Here is a 17,144-nt window from a genome sequence, read left to right as displayed (position 1 = left end):
TGCGGTGGAACCTTTTGATTTATGATAATTAGGATTGTTTGTTTTGAACTAAAAAGGATGTCCACTAAAACAATGTGTGTCCTTTCTGTGACGCAATAGCGTAAGGTAAAGGGATTACAGTATGTTCATTGTTGTTATGACCAGGACAATATCGTTTTCATATCGTCCCATTGAGTTGATTCTGTTGCATCAGAATATGTCACTTTTAATCTTTCCAGCGCTGCCGATTGGTTGTTTAGGGATGCAACAGATTGAGAACTTTTTCCTAAAATACCTTTAGAGCTGAAATGATTTGTAAAATAATTGGTTAGTGGCTTGACAAACAATTTAATCCACAACTATTTTTATATTTATTTATTGTTATAGTCATTATTAAAACAAAAATGGAAGACTGCAGGTTGGAGCTTATCTTTGAGTTTGCTCAGACAAAACAATACATCTGAAGAAGTCACTTGAGATTCTTGGATATTGTAACGGACATTTTTTTATATTTTAGAAAAAAAACACAATTATTCAAGAAAATAGAAAAGAAAAAATATAATTATCTGCAGCCCTACATACCACGGGCTGGAACAAATGATTATTCTCAAGCACTATTTCTTGATTAATCTCTTAGCAAGGTGGTTCTGTAGATGGTCAAATCAGTTAATCGACTGATTGTTCCAGTCTGCAGGCAGTAAAGTGTTTATTTGCTCTGGCTCTTGCCAAGATAATGCAGCTCCTCATCTCTCAGCATGGGGTCAGTTTCGGAGCCCGGCCTGCAGCTTCCCCCTCATGACCCCCGCTAGTCAAAGGTGATCACGGGGGAGAGAGAAAGAGAGGCACTGATCGAATTTGATAATGAAGACGACCCCTCTAAGCTGCTTTGCTCCACATGTTCAAAATCTCTGCAACACTCAATAAACACTAGGAAGCCCCCCTCCCTGTCACTGGAACATTGTGTAGGTATTGATCCCAGCTAACTGGCTCTTTTAATACCTGGGGTCTGTGGCCCGGCCTGGGGAAATGCATACTGACATGTGACGGGAGGAGCTTAACAGGCAAACACACCGAAGAAAGGATGGGCCTCTCAGTTTAGCATTTCTCTCCTATTTTTTCTCAATTTACACATCTGCTGAAGAAAGGAGAATTACGGCCGCTGCACCTGCTGTTAAAAGGGACATATAGACGGCAAGAGGCCCGGCACTGTACAGAGAAAAAGCTGTCACACTGTCAAAAACTATTTGTGCAGCAGAGGTGGAGGAAGTCTTCTGATACTTTACTGGAGCAAAAAGTAGCAATACAACTGTGTAAAGATACTCCATTACAAATACAAGTCCTAAAATGAAAGTAGCATCACCAAAATGTTCTTTAATATCAAAAGTTAAGGTACGTTTTGTTCATTTTGAGGTTTTTTTAGACCACTTCATTCCATTATTGGTTGAAAAAGCATCAGTATAATAGAGGACTGTTACATTTTAAGAACTCATAAGACAACTTTGAGCTACTTATTCACCCCGAGTTCAGTTAACTCACATTTTTAAGGCCGCAGGGTAATTTATGTTAAGTTGAACTAAAATTGCACATGCTTTTAGGTTTAATTTTTTTTTTTTTTGTTTAATCTGTAACTGATACACTAATCAAATATTTTGTATGTCAAATCTTACTGAGCCAAGTAACCAGTAACTATAACGGCCAGTCAGATAAATGTAGTGCAGCAGCATAACATGGAAATACTTAAGTGAAGTACAAATATCTCAAACTTGTACAGTACTTGAATACATCGACTTCTTCTGTGACGTAAAGACAGGGCAACCTCTTCTTTGAACTAATATCTTTTAATAGAAAAAGATAAACAACCAAAAATGGACAAATACAAAAGGAAACATGGAGTATGTACAGCACTCAAATATTGTTCAGTCATTTTTAACATAAAACAGCAGAGATTAGTTGGTACTCACTTAATGATAATGGTCTGTAATTAATAACCCAGGACTAATTCAACAACTTCATTTGGTCTTTCTGGAGGAATAACCGACCATATCTGCTATCACAATGACTCCTGTGGTTTTATTTCATGCAGTGCACATGACAGAGACACTGGTGGACATTGTATCACTATTTTGTCTGAACTATAAAATACAGGGATATATTCCATCAACGATACCAAATAGGTAGCAAGCAGAGGCTTTACATTTCTGCCGGGTGTCTTATATATGATCAAATATTATAGGATTAGTCCGGTTTGAGAGCCAACCACCAAAATATACTCGATAGACAGAGCATCGGTGACGAGAGAACGAGGTGCGATGTAAAAAACACAAGTGCCTTTACAGAGCAATGTTCGAGAGACGAAGACATCAATGCACTTAAGTGGAACAAAGAACAGGTGAAATGTTATTCATTAGAAGTGAATGCTTTCAGAGCATAGATGAGGTACCCAGACTTGGGCCCTATACAACACAAGCATCTCTATAGTGCAAATTAGGCTGAAGACACAGCCTGGTATGATATTAATCACCATCGTTTAGCGGACAACGCCCCGGTTCTTCTATAGAAAGGATTATTCATACATTGTTTGAGGCTTTAAAAGAAACACTGCTCAAAATAAACAGATATACATTTTACCTAACATTATTTACAACTGAAATACCAATCAGCAAATGAAAACTTTTAATTTGGGCTCCTATTGCTTTGAAGGGACTGGCAGTTCTCCTGTTCGGTACAGGAGGTAGCAACAAGCCCCGCCCCCCCCCCCCCGCCGACACTCTGACCGTAACTCTCTGAGAGCAGGGACAGGCCTCCTGAACATCTGTCCCACTGGCACCAACACGAAGACAGGAACTTGAACCAAGGAAAGTGGAGCAGAGGGGTCAGAGGTCATCTTTTGACCTTTGCATCCTCCTTGATCTTCCAGAACATCAGCTCCAAGCAGGCAGACGCATCTTCACTAGAGTCGTGGCCGTCCACTGAAAACACAGCAAGATAATTAGTATTTTTGTACGTAAGAACATGTAAAAAGCTACAGAAGCAATTACAGTGTCCATTAGATTAATACGGATAAAAGGTAATTTCTAGTAATCTGGATGAAACATGAAAGAAATTATAAAATGTGTTGATGCTAAAGATGTTTAAGAATTGTTTTTTATTTTAAACTCCAGCTGTGCAACAAGCTCTGTGAGTTTGTTCTTGGGCACAATAATGCTTTGAGCTAAAATTACATAAATGTAAACTTTATTTTAATCGTCTATCAGATACATACATTCAATTTGACTTCTTCTGAAGCAATTAAATGCATTAAAATGTCGTGGTGACCCATCCAGTAGTTGTTAAGATATTTCAGTCTGAAGAGGTGGACCAACAAACCGACAGACCAAAACATTTCCCCTGATTATAGAGAACAACTTGTGGCCCAGCTGAGGTTGAAGGATATGGAGAGGAAGAAATAAGGAAGCATTGGCAACACGATTTAGTTTTCCAAAGAGACTGCTGCTGCTTCTTCAGGAATCTTTGACTCTGAAAAGGTTTTTATTAATCCTAAACAGACCTTAATATCTTAAGAACACATCATGAGTAGTGATGGAGAAACACGACTTTCTAAAACTTTGAGTGTCAGCAAATTGGATGAAAACTGTGTTTTAACACTGTTGACACATGAGTGACATCTGCTGGTGACAAGGAAGCAGTGCAATCAAACTTTAGTGGACATCACTGCAATTATTTTGCCAGCTGACCGAAGCCACATTTACAAGATACAGGCAGTGGTCGAAAGATACGAAGTACACGCAAGATCTGTACTGAAGTATAATTTTGAAGTACTTAAGTATCTCCATTTTCTGCTACTTTATACTTTTACTCCACTAAATTTGAGATACAAATATTGTACTTTTTACTGTACAAATATTTAGAGGTGTTTGTTGCTAGTTACTTTGCAGATTGAAATGATTAAAACAAAGAAGAAATCAACAAATACATTGATGATGTATTATTATAGATTAAGAATGATTGTATTGATCCCGTAGTGAAATTTACAAGCTACTCAGCAGCACATGAAGTGTTTAAAATGAGCTCCACCTTTACTGCTGCAGTCGTCAACAGAGCTTTGGAATCTGCTGTGCCTGACGTTAATTTGACTGGGATTGTTTGAAAATATAATTTATGTTAACTAGGCAGGTCTGAATCTTTGGGCTCTCATTCAATGAAATGTGCTCAACAAATAAAGATTTACTGATGTTGACTGATTAGTTAATCTGTTGTTGTTTGCATGCAATTTGACACGAGTTGATTACAAATGGAGATTATGTGATTATGCTGCTCAGGGGCCTGTTTGTGTAACTGGGGCCGTGTTTATGTGACAGGGAATTATGTACGATGTGTGTAATGTGGATGAAATGCTTTAAGACTTTTATCCACAAAAATCCCAACAATGTTTCTACTCAAATGGTTTCTGAGAAATCTTAGATTTCCCAGTTTACTTCTTTGAATCCTTCCAATTTTATATATATATATATATATACATATATATATATATATATACATACATATATATACATACACACATATATATATATATATATATATATATATATATATACACACACACATATATATATATATATATATATATATATATATATATATATATATATATATATATATATATATATATATATATATATATATATATATATATATATATATATATATATATATATATATATATACACATACATACACACACACACACATCCACATTGGTTGCTTTATAACATAATATAATATGAAATAACATGTATTAGACATTTTAAGTAAATAAACTAATATGTCAACACAAAAACTAATGGATAATAAAACATGTCTATAACAGCAACAAAGAAACTGCTGTTGCTCCGTGTGATTTTCCCACCGTTGTCCTGGATGATGCGTTTGAGGTGCTCGGACATCAGGTTCCTCAAGGCACGTTTGTAGGGCAAGCCGAGGCGGTGAGGAAACACGATGGCTGTGTCTACGACCGTACTGTGGATTAGCTGGAGGCCAGAGAGAAGGTTACATCAAAAGGTTTTCTTTAAAAACAAGAATCTTCTAGTTACTTCCTGCTTGTAATTGAATGTCACGGTTACCGCACTGCTCTGCTCTGCTTGAATTTGTAAATTACTTTTGGGCTTCGCAAGAGAAAAACATAGGTGAAGACTTCCTTGAGTTTCAGCTCGGAGTCATTCAAAATAGTACACAAAAGTTAGTGAATGAGTATTTGTTAAAGCCGTGGATTATTTTGGCTGATTTCATAAAGAATTAGGTAAAGCCTAGACATTAATAGTTTTTGACACAACAGTACGCTCTATATCGACCTTTTTTAGTTTAGTTACCAAACAGGTATTGAAACCACACTTGTTAAGGAGATGGAGCGAAAGGCAACTCTCAAAACTTGTGTTTTAAAATTGCACCGTTGTGGTCAGTTAACTCCATCATGTTCATCAGTTAGGTAAGAGTGTATCATTTGTTGTGGTATTGTAGTTTGAGTAAATCTTTCATCTGGGAAATACTTTCTGACCTACAGTGTATACTTCATATTATACCTCCAGCTAGTATATTCTGTGTACATTTTCCTACTATTGCAATTACTTGTGCTTATACCTGCAGTATATATTTTGCACTTTTAATGGTGAATGATAAATGAGGAGCCACGGTACCTTCAGAGCGAGGAAATCGCTCTCCAGACTGTGTCCTATGAGGATGGATTCAGCCCTGAACATACTCAGCAGCACGGCCTGAACATCTCTCAGAGTGATGGTGGCGCTCTCCAAGTCCTCCTCCGTCACACCGGAAAATCTGCAAATTACATTCGAGATATACAGTTTATACTGCGTTTAAAACACTGTGAGCGTTTCAAAGACACATTTAAGACAGCGGTACAGCTGACAACCACGTTCATTACCAGTTCAATTCAATAGCAGACGCGACCCATACAGCAGAGAGTGTGGGAGACAAACTCACCGTGTGTTGTAATCGACCACTTTGCTTAGAGGTTTGACAAATGTATCGTAGATGACTTTCAACTCAGAGTCGATGACCGTCACCCTGGTCAGCTCCAGGCCCTGCTTTGTGTAACACTGTTTCAGAGGAGAGAGAAAACAAGTTAATGTGACTGCAAATACAAAATATATGCTGTAACAAAAGATTGAGTGCTTGTGTCTCCTAGTCTCATTCGAATTACACAGGCCTAGAATAAATCAATTCTCAAATCACATACACATTTTAAGGATTTTAAGGCCATTTAGCAGGTAAAAACCTCACCATCTCACAGTCCAAAGCAAACACCCCTCCATTGCCATCTGGTTGTAGAGCTTTACTAAACGTTGTGACGAAGCCATCAGATGCCTCTTTACGCCCGTCCTGAACATGTTGCTGTGGGAATATGAAAATTACTTCAATACATGTAAGCAGCCGTTTTATTGTAGGTATCCTGGTAGTGCTTGATTTTAAGTTTCAAATCAAGTTTTCTTCAGTAAAAAAGACACAGCTAATCATTCAAAGTTACACAAAACCATTAGTTCTGAAAAAAACTCTTAAACGTATCACAGATAAAAACATGTAACCTTGAAAGGGAACAAACTAAACAAAGATGAATCAACATCTCGTGACAGCTCATATATTATATTTGGCTTCTTAACATGTAAAGAAGCTAAATTAAAGAATAATACCTTGCAAACTTGGCAACCTGGAGCACCGACAGACGCAGCACAGCAGCTGTAGTTGGTCTCCCAGCCTCCAGCGCCTGACAGAGAAAACCGGAAAGAACAAGGCGGACAGATTGAGGTAAATAAAAGTGTCGGAAAGGGGAGGAGAGTTAAATATGGCAGTATAATATCGTCATAAATGCAAACAACCGTACCTTTATTTCTGCGCAATCGTCCCCAGTGAAAGCAACATTCCTCCTTCCGTATACAGTTGCCATTGATATTGATCTTATACTCTGCTCCACATCGGCAGCATACCTTGTTTAACGCTGGAAACACATTACATGGAATCAAATAATAACCGATCATATATATGTTAACATCATTTATTATTGCTCATTAGAGATGGGCAAGAGAGCTGTGGGGTCATGTAGCTGCTCACGGTCTGTGATGGCCTTTTTCTCTGGGAGGTTGTACATGACGGCTTTGCCGGAAGCCTCTGGGTTTGTTCTCGGGTATCCGTGCTCCTGGAGCTGCTCCTCTGTCATCAAGTACGACTGCAGCTTCCTGTACAGGGTGGCGCCTAGAGTGAGACACAGCAGCAAGTTAAACTACAGTTGTCTTTGTACAAGGCTGTGTTTAAACACACTGAACATGTGAACTCACATGAAAAGAGTGGTGGTGGCTAACAGAAAAAGTACTTGTGTGCAAGTGGCATGACATACATGTGTTACAAGAAACTTTACTTGGATGTTGTCGCCTACATTTAACTACAATAATGTAGCACTGCAACTAATGATTCCTCTCATAAGGGTATTTAATCTAGTATTACTCTGTTGATGAATTAATAAGTGATTTATTGTAGTTGTCAAAATATTGACACTCAGAGTTAAAGTACTATTTAACCCAGATGTTTTCAATACGGCTGCAATTAACGAATATTTCTATTATCCATAGAATAATAATTATCGATAAAGCTGATAATGTTCAGTTGACCAATCGACTTATTGTATCAGCTCTAATTTTTTTAATAACTAATTGTATTAAAATGTGAATTGCCTCTGACATTAGGTTGTGGGAAGTTTGCTCCTGTAAACAGGATCTAGAGATCGTCACATGGTTATTTGTTACACTGTTAACTATCTCGACAACAAAGGTTCTTTTCGTTTCTTCTATTTCCATTTTATCAGATGACTGAAGAAAAACAGAGTGAGAGAAAAATGGAAACGACATAAAACAGTTCTAGAGAAAGAGAACTGAAAACATGATTCATCTTGACGAAAGAAAAATGTAACTTACCGATGAGTTTCTCTTCCAGCTGTTTACCCGTCCTGTTGATAGTGAAGCTGGTTGTAGCAGCATGACGACCTCCGAGAACCTCTTCGTGGGACTGAGCTCTTTTGTTGACTAACCCCGGGTCCTCTGCAGAGAAACACACACAAACAAACACGTTACCACTGAAATGCAGACAGTCTTAATTTTGTGTGTAGATTATTGTTCATGTGTGTAAACAAAAGCATCATATACATGTTGACTAATAGCAAATACTATGTGTTATACTGCACAGGGATTGAGGGGGCATACTGGTGGCAGGCGATGGACAAGTGCTCTTGCTTCGGAGCTTCTTCAGAGCGTTGACGGCTACATTGAGGTAGATGTTCTTACTGCTACTGCGGTCATACACCAGCTTCTCCTCGTCAAGGGCCTGAAACAGTAAAACGTCCGTCACTGTCAAAACCACAACTTATTGAATTATCCTCCTGCATTCAAGACAGGGTGTGATTGGAGGCTGCAGCGTTCTCTACGGAAAGAAGCATTTTCATGGAGACATTTTCAAAACGATTATTATACAAGGTTCATACGTTGGCTAAAAAACATCTAACTCTTGGTGAACTGGGTTTTAATCTTACCATCTGGAAGGCAATATTGTTTGATGGGCAAAATTTGACACATTCATCTATGAAAGTGTTGAGGTAGCGCTGGCGGACGTTGTTGGGAACTTTGGCCCCAAACTCAATGGGGAGGGTGGGACGCTTCATTGAACTACTCTGAAAAGGTCAAACCAGAAACAGAACATTGAGTGAATGAGAGAGTAAATCACCTCCAGCTCAAGAAAACATTTCTCTTTAGAGAGGCGGTCCACCTCTGCCAGTACATACAACACAAAGCAAATATTTAGAAAAACAACCAGTGGCAGCATTACATTCTGTGTCCAGTAGATACCTTCATGGTGGGTGTGTGTGCAACCCTCCTCTGCAGGACTGTGGACATAGTCTTTGGCAAGATGCCAGCGATGGTTTGGGCCTTGACAGTCTGCTGGGTCTGGCTGGGGGATAAAACTCGACTGGCAGCTGGTTTAACATCTGCAGGACCACACACACACACACACACACACACACACACACACACACACACACACACACACACACACACACACACACACACACACGACTTTCTACTTAAACAGTCAACATATTTTCGTTAAGAAATGATCAACGGAAAGCAATGGTATACTTGTGTGAAAACAAAAACAAGAGCTGAATCCTGCTACAACATAGAACAGCGGAGGCACTCATACTTGTTTTGGAGGATGTTGTCTGTGGGGTGGAACGGTGAGCTATTCTCTTCTTCTCTCCAGAAAAGGGGCTGGACCTTTGTGAGGCAACTTTGACTGAGGCAGAAATCTGAGCCGCTTGATGCTGAGCCATTTGCATACGTTTGTAGCAGACTTCCTGAGCTGAGAGTCTCTTGTTTGGTCGCGCCACATTCATAGAGTCAGTCTGGTAAAAACATAAGCACATTTCAGAAAGTGGCCACTTTGTTCTTAATACAGATATGATGCTGAAATGACACGGATTAAGTCAAGTTATTCTTTAGAAATGAAGTATGTGACGCCAAGGTGGTTTTGGTGGAAGGACATGCAAATTTGCATGTTATGTACCAAACTGTACAGTTATGTCATGGTACATTTGGTAGAAGCTACTTCCCTGTAGAACATATGACTCTTGTAATGAATTATTTACTGTTTTATGGACCTATGTTTAGTTTAATGGGTTAATATATAATAACAGGAGAAAAGACGGTTATATTGGCAATTATTATCAGCAAATTAACAGTTAATTTATGATCAATTATGAAACACACAAAATACTGGTTTTCAATACATAACCTGAACTGTGAATATACCTCAAAATGTCATGGCTAAAAACTAAACTAAAACAGAAATGAACTGGCCTTCAATACAGTTGCAGTAGACTGCAAGTCTAGAAAGGTCATGCATGTCATCAAAAGAATCCTAATAAAAGATAACCAGACTGCCAAATATCTCAGCTGATTGTTTATGAAACAGACGATTGCGTACTGTCAAAACAGATGTCCTACTTAAGTAATACAGCATGAACGAGTGGAAATCCCCAACATCATCCCCACTGCGCTAACATTTTCATATTGTTTTTTAATTCTTTGTTCGTCTTAATGTAACCGTGCAGGCTTCCTAAATGACCACCAGTACTGTAATTAAATAAAACAAGGTCACAGCAGGTTCTTGTTGGAACAAGTGGAGTTTTTTCCGTGCTGCTCTTCCGACCTCTGCCTCCCATGTGCATGCTCGCAAAGACAGGAAGTGAGTTTTCAACACAAAGACATACAATGTGAAGAACAACAACAACAACAACAATGTTTTTATAGATTAATTAAGTTTGACTTCAAGTGGTAATATCAAAACTGCTTACTGAGCAATCTCCATGTCATAATACTAATTTGATGCACTATTGAATATAGCTACTTTACAATCTAATTTTGTGCATTCCCCTGTGAAGTTTGTACTCCTTTAAAATTATATAATTAATTACTGTTCTGTACACAAACTGTATGCAATGATGTTATTGATTGCCGTATCTTGTGATAAAGGGATATCCTGTGGTAACCCCTCCTGACTGACTGACTCAAAAGGGCCTCAGCATTGAAGGACAGAGAAAGAGCAGATGAAGTTGAGGTGACAAACTTACACTTCCTTTGGCAACCAAGTGGGAGACTCTCTTCTTTTGACCGGGAAAGAGAGTGGTTAAAGTGCTCTCTGTGCTTCTCTCCTCCTCTAAAGGCCTGGAGGGCTAAAAGGGCACAACATAGCATGTTTAGCTGGCATTTGCAAAACATGACAAATACAAAAACATGACAGTGTGTGGTAAATGATCAAGAAAACTTAAGTGAAACACTGTGGCAAGACAGAAATACCTGTTTAGTTTGCCTTCCCTTGTCTTCTGTCTTCACATCCTTGGATTCATTGAAGATCCGCAGACACTCCTCCATGGGATCTGAGTCAAAGTCCAGATCATCCTGGAAACCAGAGAGGTCGATTGCAGCATAGTTGACCTCGTCGTTGCCTGCCCTGCTGCCATCCACCCCGCGGTCACCCTCATCGTCAGAGGAAGACGGAGTCAGCTCTGACGCTTTCCTCTTGTTCAGACGGCCTCTCTTTAAAGCATCAGCAGACTTTCTCACGAGCACTTCTTCGGGTTCTTCGTCGTCATCATCATAATCATCCACCACTATTGGTTCGACCTCCTCTGGGCTTTCGTCTCCAAATAGATCAGCATGGCTTAGACTCAGATTCCGTCGTTTCTCCTCTCGTCTTTTCCCATTTGGTGACCTTATGTTTTGCTTCAGCTTGTCTTTACTGTTTGCAGAATTCCCTTTAATACTGCTGCTCCCACCACTTGAACTGCTTTTATTTGCATCTTTTTCTCTTTTACTGCTATCAAGTTTACCATTTTTGTGTTGGCGGTCCTTATACTTGCTGTGTTCCTTTTCCTTCTCTAATATCTTGGGTTTCTTGCTTTCTCTTGCACCATTTTCTGTATCTTTATCTCGTTTACTTGAGTCCATTTTTACTTTTTCCACAGCTTTGATCTTACCTTCTATTCTCGTTTTGTCTCTGCCCTCCCTCTGAACTTTATCAGATGTTTTACCCTGAACTGTGATTTTCCTAATGTCTCTTTTTCCATGACTCTTGTTTTCCTTCTTTGCATAGTCCTTGTTTGAGCTCTTAATTGACCCTTTGTCTTTACTGCTGCTGCTGCTACTCTTACTCTTACTGGCAGTTGTTTTGTTCGCAACCTTTCCAAGTTTAGGCACGTTCTCAAATTTGCCACTTTTCTCGTGACTAGTTTGACTAGCCACCTTCTTTTTCTCTAAACTGTCCTTTTCTTTCATCTGTTCCTGGACGTCTGAGTCCCCGGCATAGTCCTCTTGATTCCTCTGTGTCAGTGCATTTAGCTTACTTTCAGTTCTCTCTTCTCTCTCCTTCCCCACAGCATTCCAAAGTGACCCTCTGTTGCCTTTTCTCTGCTGGAGACTGCTAAGTAAGGCGGGTCGATACTCTGTTCCAGAGCTCTCCCCATCAGAGTCAGAGAAAGTGTATTTTTTAGGGTCTACACGCATCAATAGTTTATGCGTCTTTCTCCGTTCCGTCGTAACAGCTTGTGCACCCCTGTCCTTTTTGCTTTTTGCCGCGATTCCTGCCGAGTAGTTAGAAAGCGGATCATACTCCATATCTGTAGATGGTTTTAAATTGTCCAATGTGTATTTACACTTCGAGGAGGATGTGCTGTTTGAGTACTTTGGACTGGTGGGAGGAGAGGGGAGTTGATGCTTGTGTGTCCGAGATAAAGACTTTCTCACTGAAGTAGGAACATATTCCATAGAGTTACTATTGTTCCCCTCATTGTCTGAATCCAAGGTATACTTACTGCAGCCAGGGGTCGGATTATAACCTCCAGATGTCATCTGATAACTCCCAGGGTCATAAGCCATGTGTGAAGGTAGGGTTTTACTTTTAACAGCATTAGATGAAGACATTGTTTTACTCGCGCTGGGATTGTATGGTTCATCCCCAATCCGAGAAAGCTTCCTCTTCTCCCTCTCCACCTCGCTGCGGACCTCCTCGATGGCCTTGTTGACAATATCCAGAGCCCCATTGAGGCCTCCCGAGTCATCAGATGCTCCATTCTCCTGCACTTGGGGTCTCACGACTTCTGGGTTGAAGGGATCATAACCTTGTTCTGCAGGAATGCATGACAAAGAGTATTTTGAGATTTACCAATTAAGTAATAAAAGATTCACTTACTAGCTTTTTTGGAGCTTTCAAGTATGGAAGCACTAGTCTGGTCTGCCCTAATGTTGACATTTTTAAGCACATTACAACAGTGTATGTGTCACTGTAATTAGAAGATTAAATGTTTTCCATTAAATTACATTTATTCAGTGACAGAAGGCCACTCACTTAATTTTAATCTCTGCAGCCAATACACAGATTTTAACTTTGGGAACATTTGCGAATTGGTATTGGCAGACTGACTTTGAGTTTAGGTTTAAATTGAGGCCTCCTTACTTTTAAGCACTCGATCTTAAAAAGCATACAGTACATGACAACATGCAACTATAACAAGCTCAGATGGTCCATGGCTGAATCTGAGTCTCAATACACTATCATTTATATTGGTGTATACATTATTTGGTACCTTATTTGTTGTTCTTCGTGCAACGTTTAGTATCTAACGTTAGATGTTCACAATGTATATAGTAATAGGTAGTAACTCTTAATACTATACATCTGACGCTTTGACTCTTCCTTGTGTGGGCTCAATACATCTTGTACTTCCGTGTTACACCTCAGTTTACAGAAACCATGGGGAGAATTTGTAAAATGCTGGATGAATTGTTTTTCACTTTACACCGTTAATAGTTTCCTCACTGTGCTCCAATCCACTAACACACACACACACACACACACGCGCGCGCGCGCACACACACACGCACGCCCTCGCTGCCGACACAAAGTATTCAAGTCAAGTCGGGATTCAATTACAGAAAACTCGGCACCTTTCTTTGCGGAATGAAGGTCTCTTTGCTTTTTAACATCTGCTGGTGCTCCGTAGGACGCCCGTCTCTGCTGGCTGTGCCTGAAGTGGCAGTACGGTCTGTTACACCCATTTCGGCTTCCTTTGCCCTCACTGTATTCCGGGTAAAACGGGCAGTCAATGCCTCGGAAGAAGCCGGTGGATCTCAGCATTATCCCCAGATGTTGCTTTCATGCCCGCATGAACACGCTCGGCCGTTTTTCCATGTAGTTTTTGTCGTACAGCAGGAGCTTGAAGAGGCGACAGAACAATAACAACGTCTCTACGGCGCCATGTTGGATTGGTTGGAGACGTGAACTCTCGCGAGAATTCACACTCGTCGCCCTGCCTGACGTCACGGAACGCAAACGTCCCGGACACAAATGTAACGTTAGTCGACTCAAGTGGCTCCCGAGCCGCCAATAAAGTTAGCCAAATAAATGTAATAAGTTAGACTTCCAAGCAAATAACTCTTAATGCGATGTAGATACCTTTTCATAGTTAATGAATGTGCCTTCACTTTATTCTGTTCTCTCCCTTGCTGAACCTCTAACCTGCTAACCATTAGCTCAGTGCTCGCATTGCCAGACACGTCATGATGGCACCACATTGTGAAACGGTTTCTAAAGAGTCAAGGCTCAGTCAACTTTGCCAAATAAGGACACGTTTTCAACATTTTTATTTCACAAGAATCCGTGGAAGGGGTTGAAGTTATTAAATGGCCCGAAATGATGAAGGGCTGAGGATACTCGCATATTCTGACAGGAGGCCTGGACATTTTTCACAGCAAACATTTGTCATGTCAGTAGGAAAAAACCCTGGTGTTTATTAACATTACAGAGACTGCATGCTACTCAAGGGAGGCCCACGTTAAGGTTTCCTTCATTTACAAAAGGACATTTATATAACATCTCTGTAAATCTTCCATTGTAAGCCAGATGGCCAATTTTCAACTGTTCCTCAGCAAGTTGTTTCATAACCAGCAAGGTGATGGTTGAAAATGTACAGCCTGAGGACAAGACATCATAAAGACAGCATCAAAGACTACTCTAACATGTCATGTAGCCGTGCAACAATACAGATTAGAGCAAATTTGACAAACATGCAGAGAAGCAATGAGACAAAAACACAATCATGTTGAGATCTTGCAAAATTGTAAAGTAAAATAGTGATATGACAATTTCAAAAAGTCAGTTTTGCTTTTCCTCACATTTACAAGTCAAAACATCTGCTGTGGAAAACATCCATTTCTTAAAATAAAGACATTTTTCACTTAAGGAAACTTGCCTTTGATTGCAGAGAATTTCAATATATAACATATAATGGTTGTCTCAACTCGCTAAACAGCGGAAAATGAAAGACAATTCCTAAAAAAAAAAAAAAAAAAAAAAAAAAAGCTTCCACATGTGGAGTCTAGAAATTAAGAACACATTGGTTAATATTTTTAAATGCTTTGACTTGAAAGAAGCATAACATATATAGTTAATAGGGAAAATAATTAAAACTTTACCACTTGTATTTATCCATTCAACAAAACGTATCTCTTTTGTTCCTTATCTCCTTTGTTGATGTCCTTAGGGGTTAGAAAAAGAAAACATTTCGCTAAACTCTACAACTGCTTCCAAATGCTCCACAATACCCACCTCCAGCTCGACTATCACACTTCAGCCTAACTCATGCTCAGGCTTTTTATGCATTACAGACAGACCATGTGATCCCAGTCCTGATCATTATGACTCTCAGGTGTGCTGCACTCAGTGACGTCATGATTGGCCCTCTCTCAGCCAGTCTTGTCTTCAAAAGTCAACTCCACGCCTCAGAAAAGTTGTATTTTATATCAAGGCATCAATTGCATAGTTAAATGTTTAATGAAAACATGTTTTTAGACACAAGTATTGAATTGTATACCAAATAATGCTCTTTTAAACTCTTGTTAAATTGTTTAAAAACAAGAATTATCTAAAATGATTGCACTCAAAACTATTTTTATTAACCCCTGATATATAAGTTTGGTCCTTTGGATAATCTCTGCTTTTTTTCTGCTATTAGCGCAAAATTAAAACATTTTAATTTAATTAAGCTTGATTTGTGTGACCTGTTTGTTGATTCTGGTCCTTTTCCACAATAGAACACCAATACGTTTGCACAATTAATACAAAAACATTTCAAAGTAGTAAGATGGCCCAATGCAATTTATACATTATATTAGATAATATTTGTTAAAGTGAAATGTGTGTCAAAATACCATTTTAGATAAAATAATAATCTTGTTGCAGAGATAAAAAATAAATAAATAAACATATCTTTAGAGAATTTAGTGTCACACGTTTTTTAAAGATTGAATACACCTTGCACATTTAGCTAAATGTTTGACGTTGGAAGTTTTGATCTCGAATGGAAAAGCAGACTGAATAATAAGAAAACAGAAAACACTGCTAACCCATTAATTAAAACACAGGGTCCATTTAATTAAAACATCTTCTAACGTTGACGTGTCACACATGAGGAAAACCACAGGTGTAAATGATCGAATAAATGCTCCTTCAGGCTGGCACACTGGACTAGAAGGAGCCATCGTTAGTGACACCTGTGTTGGTCCTGCTGTGAGAAGATCCTGCTGCAGGCATGTTGGCAGCCTCAGTGCATGCACACTTTACTGTTCCTCTCAGGTGACTGTTGGGAGTATTGATCTTGTGAAAAGAAAGACCAGGTAACTGCAACGCTTAATTACTTCACTTGTCATTACTGGATTGAGATGTGGCATTGCAATAATTTAATAATTTCTCCAAGAAAGTTCACAGAAATGTTAAACCTACCACTGAGACTGTAAACTCACACTGGGTATTCTACTTGAGGCTTCAGGACACGTTGAGCAAAGCATCCTCTGAGACAATGAAGCAGCAGCTGAACAGTCTCCACTACTCCTGAAAGATATTTAGCTAAAACCAAGATTCAGATTCAACTTTATTGTCATTGCACATAGTACTATGACAACGAAATGGAGTTTGCATCTGTCCAGAGTGCAAAAGAGAAGCAGTTAAGGTGCAGCGCAATGTCGTGGTTAATATAATGAAGATATATATGTATATATACATACATACATACATACATACATACATACATACTGGTCTGGTATTAGTGTGGGAGAGGGGTTGGTAGTGGTGATGGAATGGGGTCTGTCACCAAGACAGAAATTAAAGTAATATTTCCTTTTTAAAATGTGCTAACTTTGTAACGTTTCCTGGTACTGTGATTTGTATTGGTATCCCTATCAGTACATCACATAATAATATTCATTTATTTTGTTTTGCACTTTTCTAACATCAGGGACAAATTAAAAAGGTCAGCAGTAAAAGCAAATAGTTTAAAAATGAGAAACGTTAATCGCATTACAATCTGTACCAAATTATACAAGTATGATTTTTGAATTTCAAACAGCACTGAGTCAGAAGATCCCCATCTTATAATTTACTTTCTTCATACGCGGTGCATAAATAGATTTCACTCTAACGTCTTCTGATCGAAGAAGATTTGAATCCCATGACTTTAAATCTCATGATCTGTGGCTCTCACAAGGTTTATCTGTTCCTCC

The 17,144-nt window shown here is 39.0% G+C and overlaps 1 protein-coding gene across 1 annotated transcript; it reads right to left on the bottom strand.

The window, feature by feature from the left end:
- Positions 1-2,832: 2,832 nt before the first annotated feature.
- On the bottom strand, positions 2,833-13,725 carry rexo1 (REX1, RNA exonuclease 1 homolog; the record flags this gene model as incomplete). Its single annotated transcript, XM_079221135.1, has 16 exons — positions 2,833-2,948; positions 4,886-5,006; positions 5,670-5,808; positions 5,974-6,089; positions 6,274-6,384; positions 6,681-6,754; positions 6,872-6,985; positions 7,099-7,239; positions 7,956-8,078; positions 8,241-8,361; positions 8,567-8,704; positions 8,880-9,019; positions 9,235-9,436; positions 10,664-10,765; positions 10,890-12,715; positions 13,536-13,725. The coding sequence occupies 16 exons, from the start codon at positions 13,723-13,725 to the stop codon at positions 2,860-2,862; spliced, it is 3,747 nt and encodes a 1,248-aa protein (XP_079077261.1). The 3' UTR covers positions 2,833-2,859.
- Between the last annotated feature and the right edge of the window lie 3,419 nt (positions 13,726-17,144).

This window comes from Taurulus bubalis (genome assembly GCF_910589615.1).
Source record: "Taurulus bubalis genome assembly, chromosome: 7".
In the NCBI taxonomy this organism is placed as follows: domain Eukaryota; kingdom Metazoa; phylum Chordata; class Actinopteri; order Perciformes; family Cottidae; genus Taurulus; species Taurulus bubalis.
The sequence above is the reverse complement of the archived record's forward strand: the minus strand, read 5'-3'. Positions and strand labels throughout refer to the sequence as shown.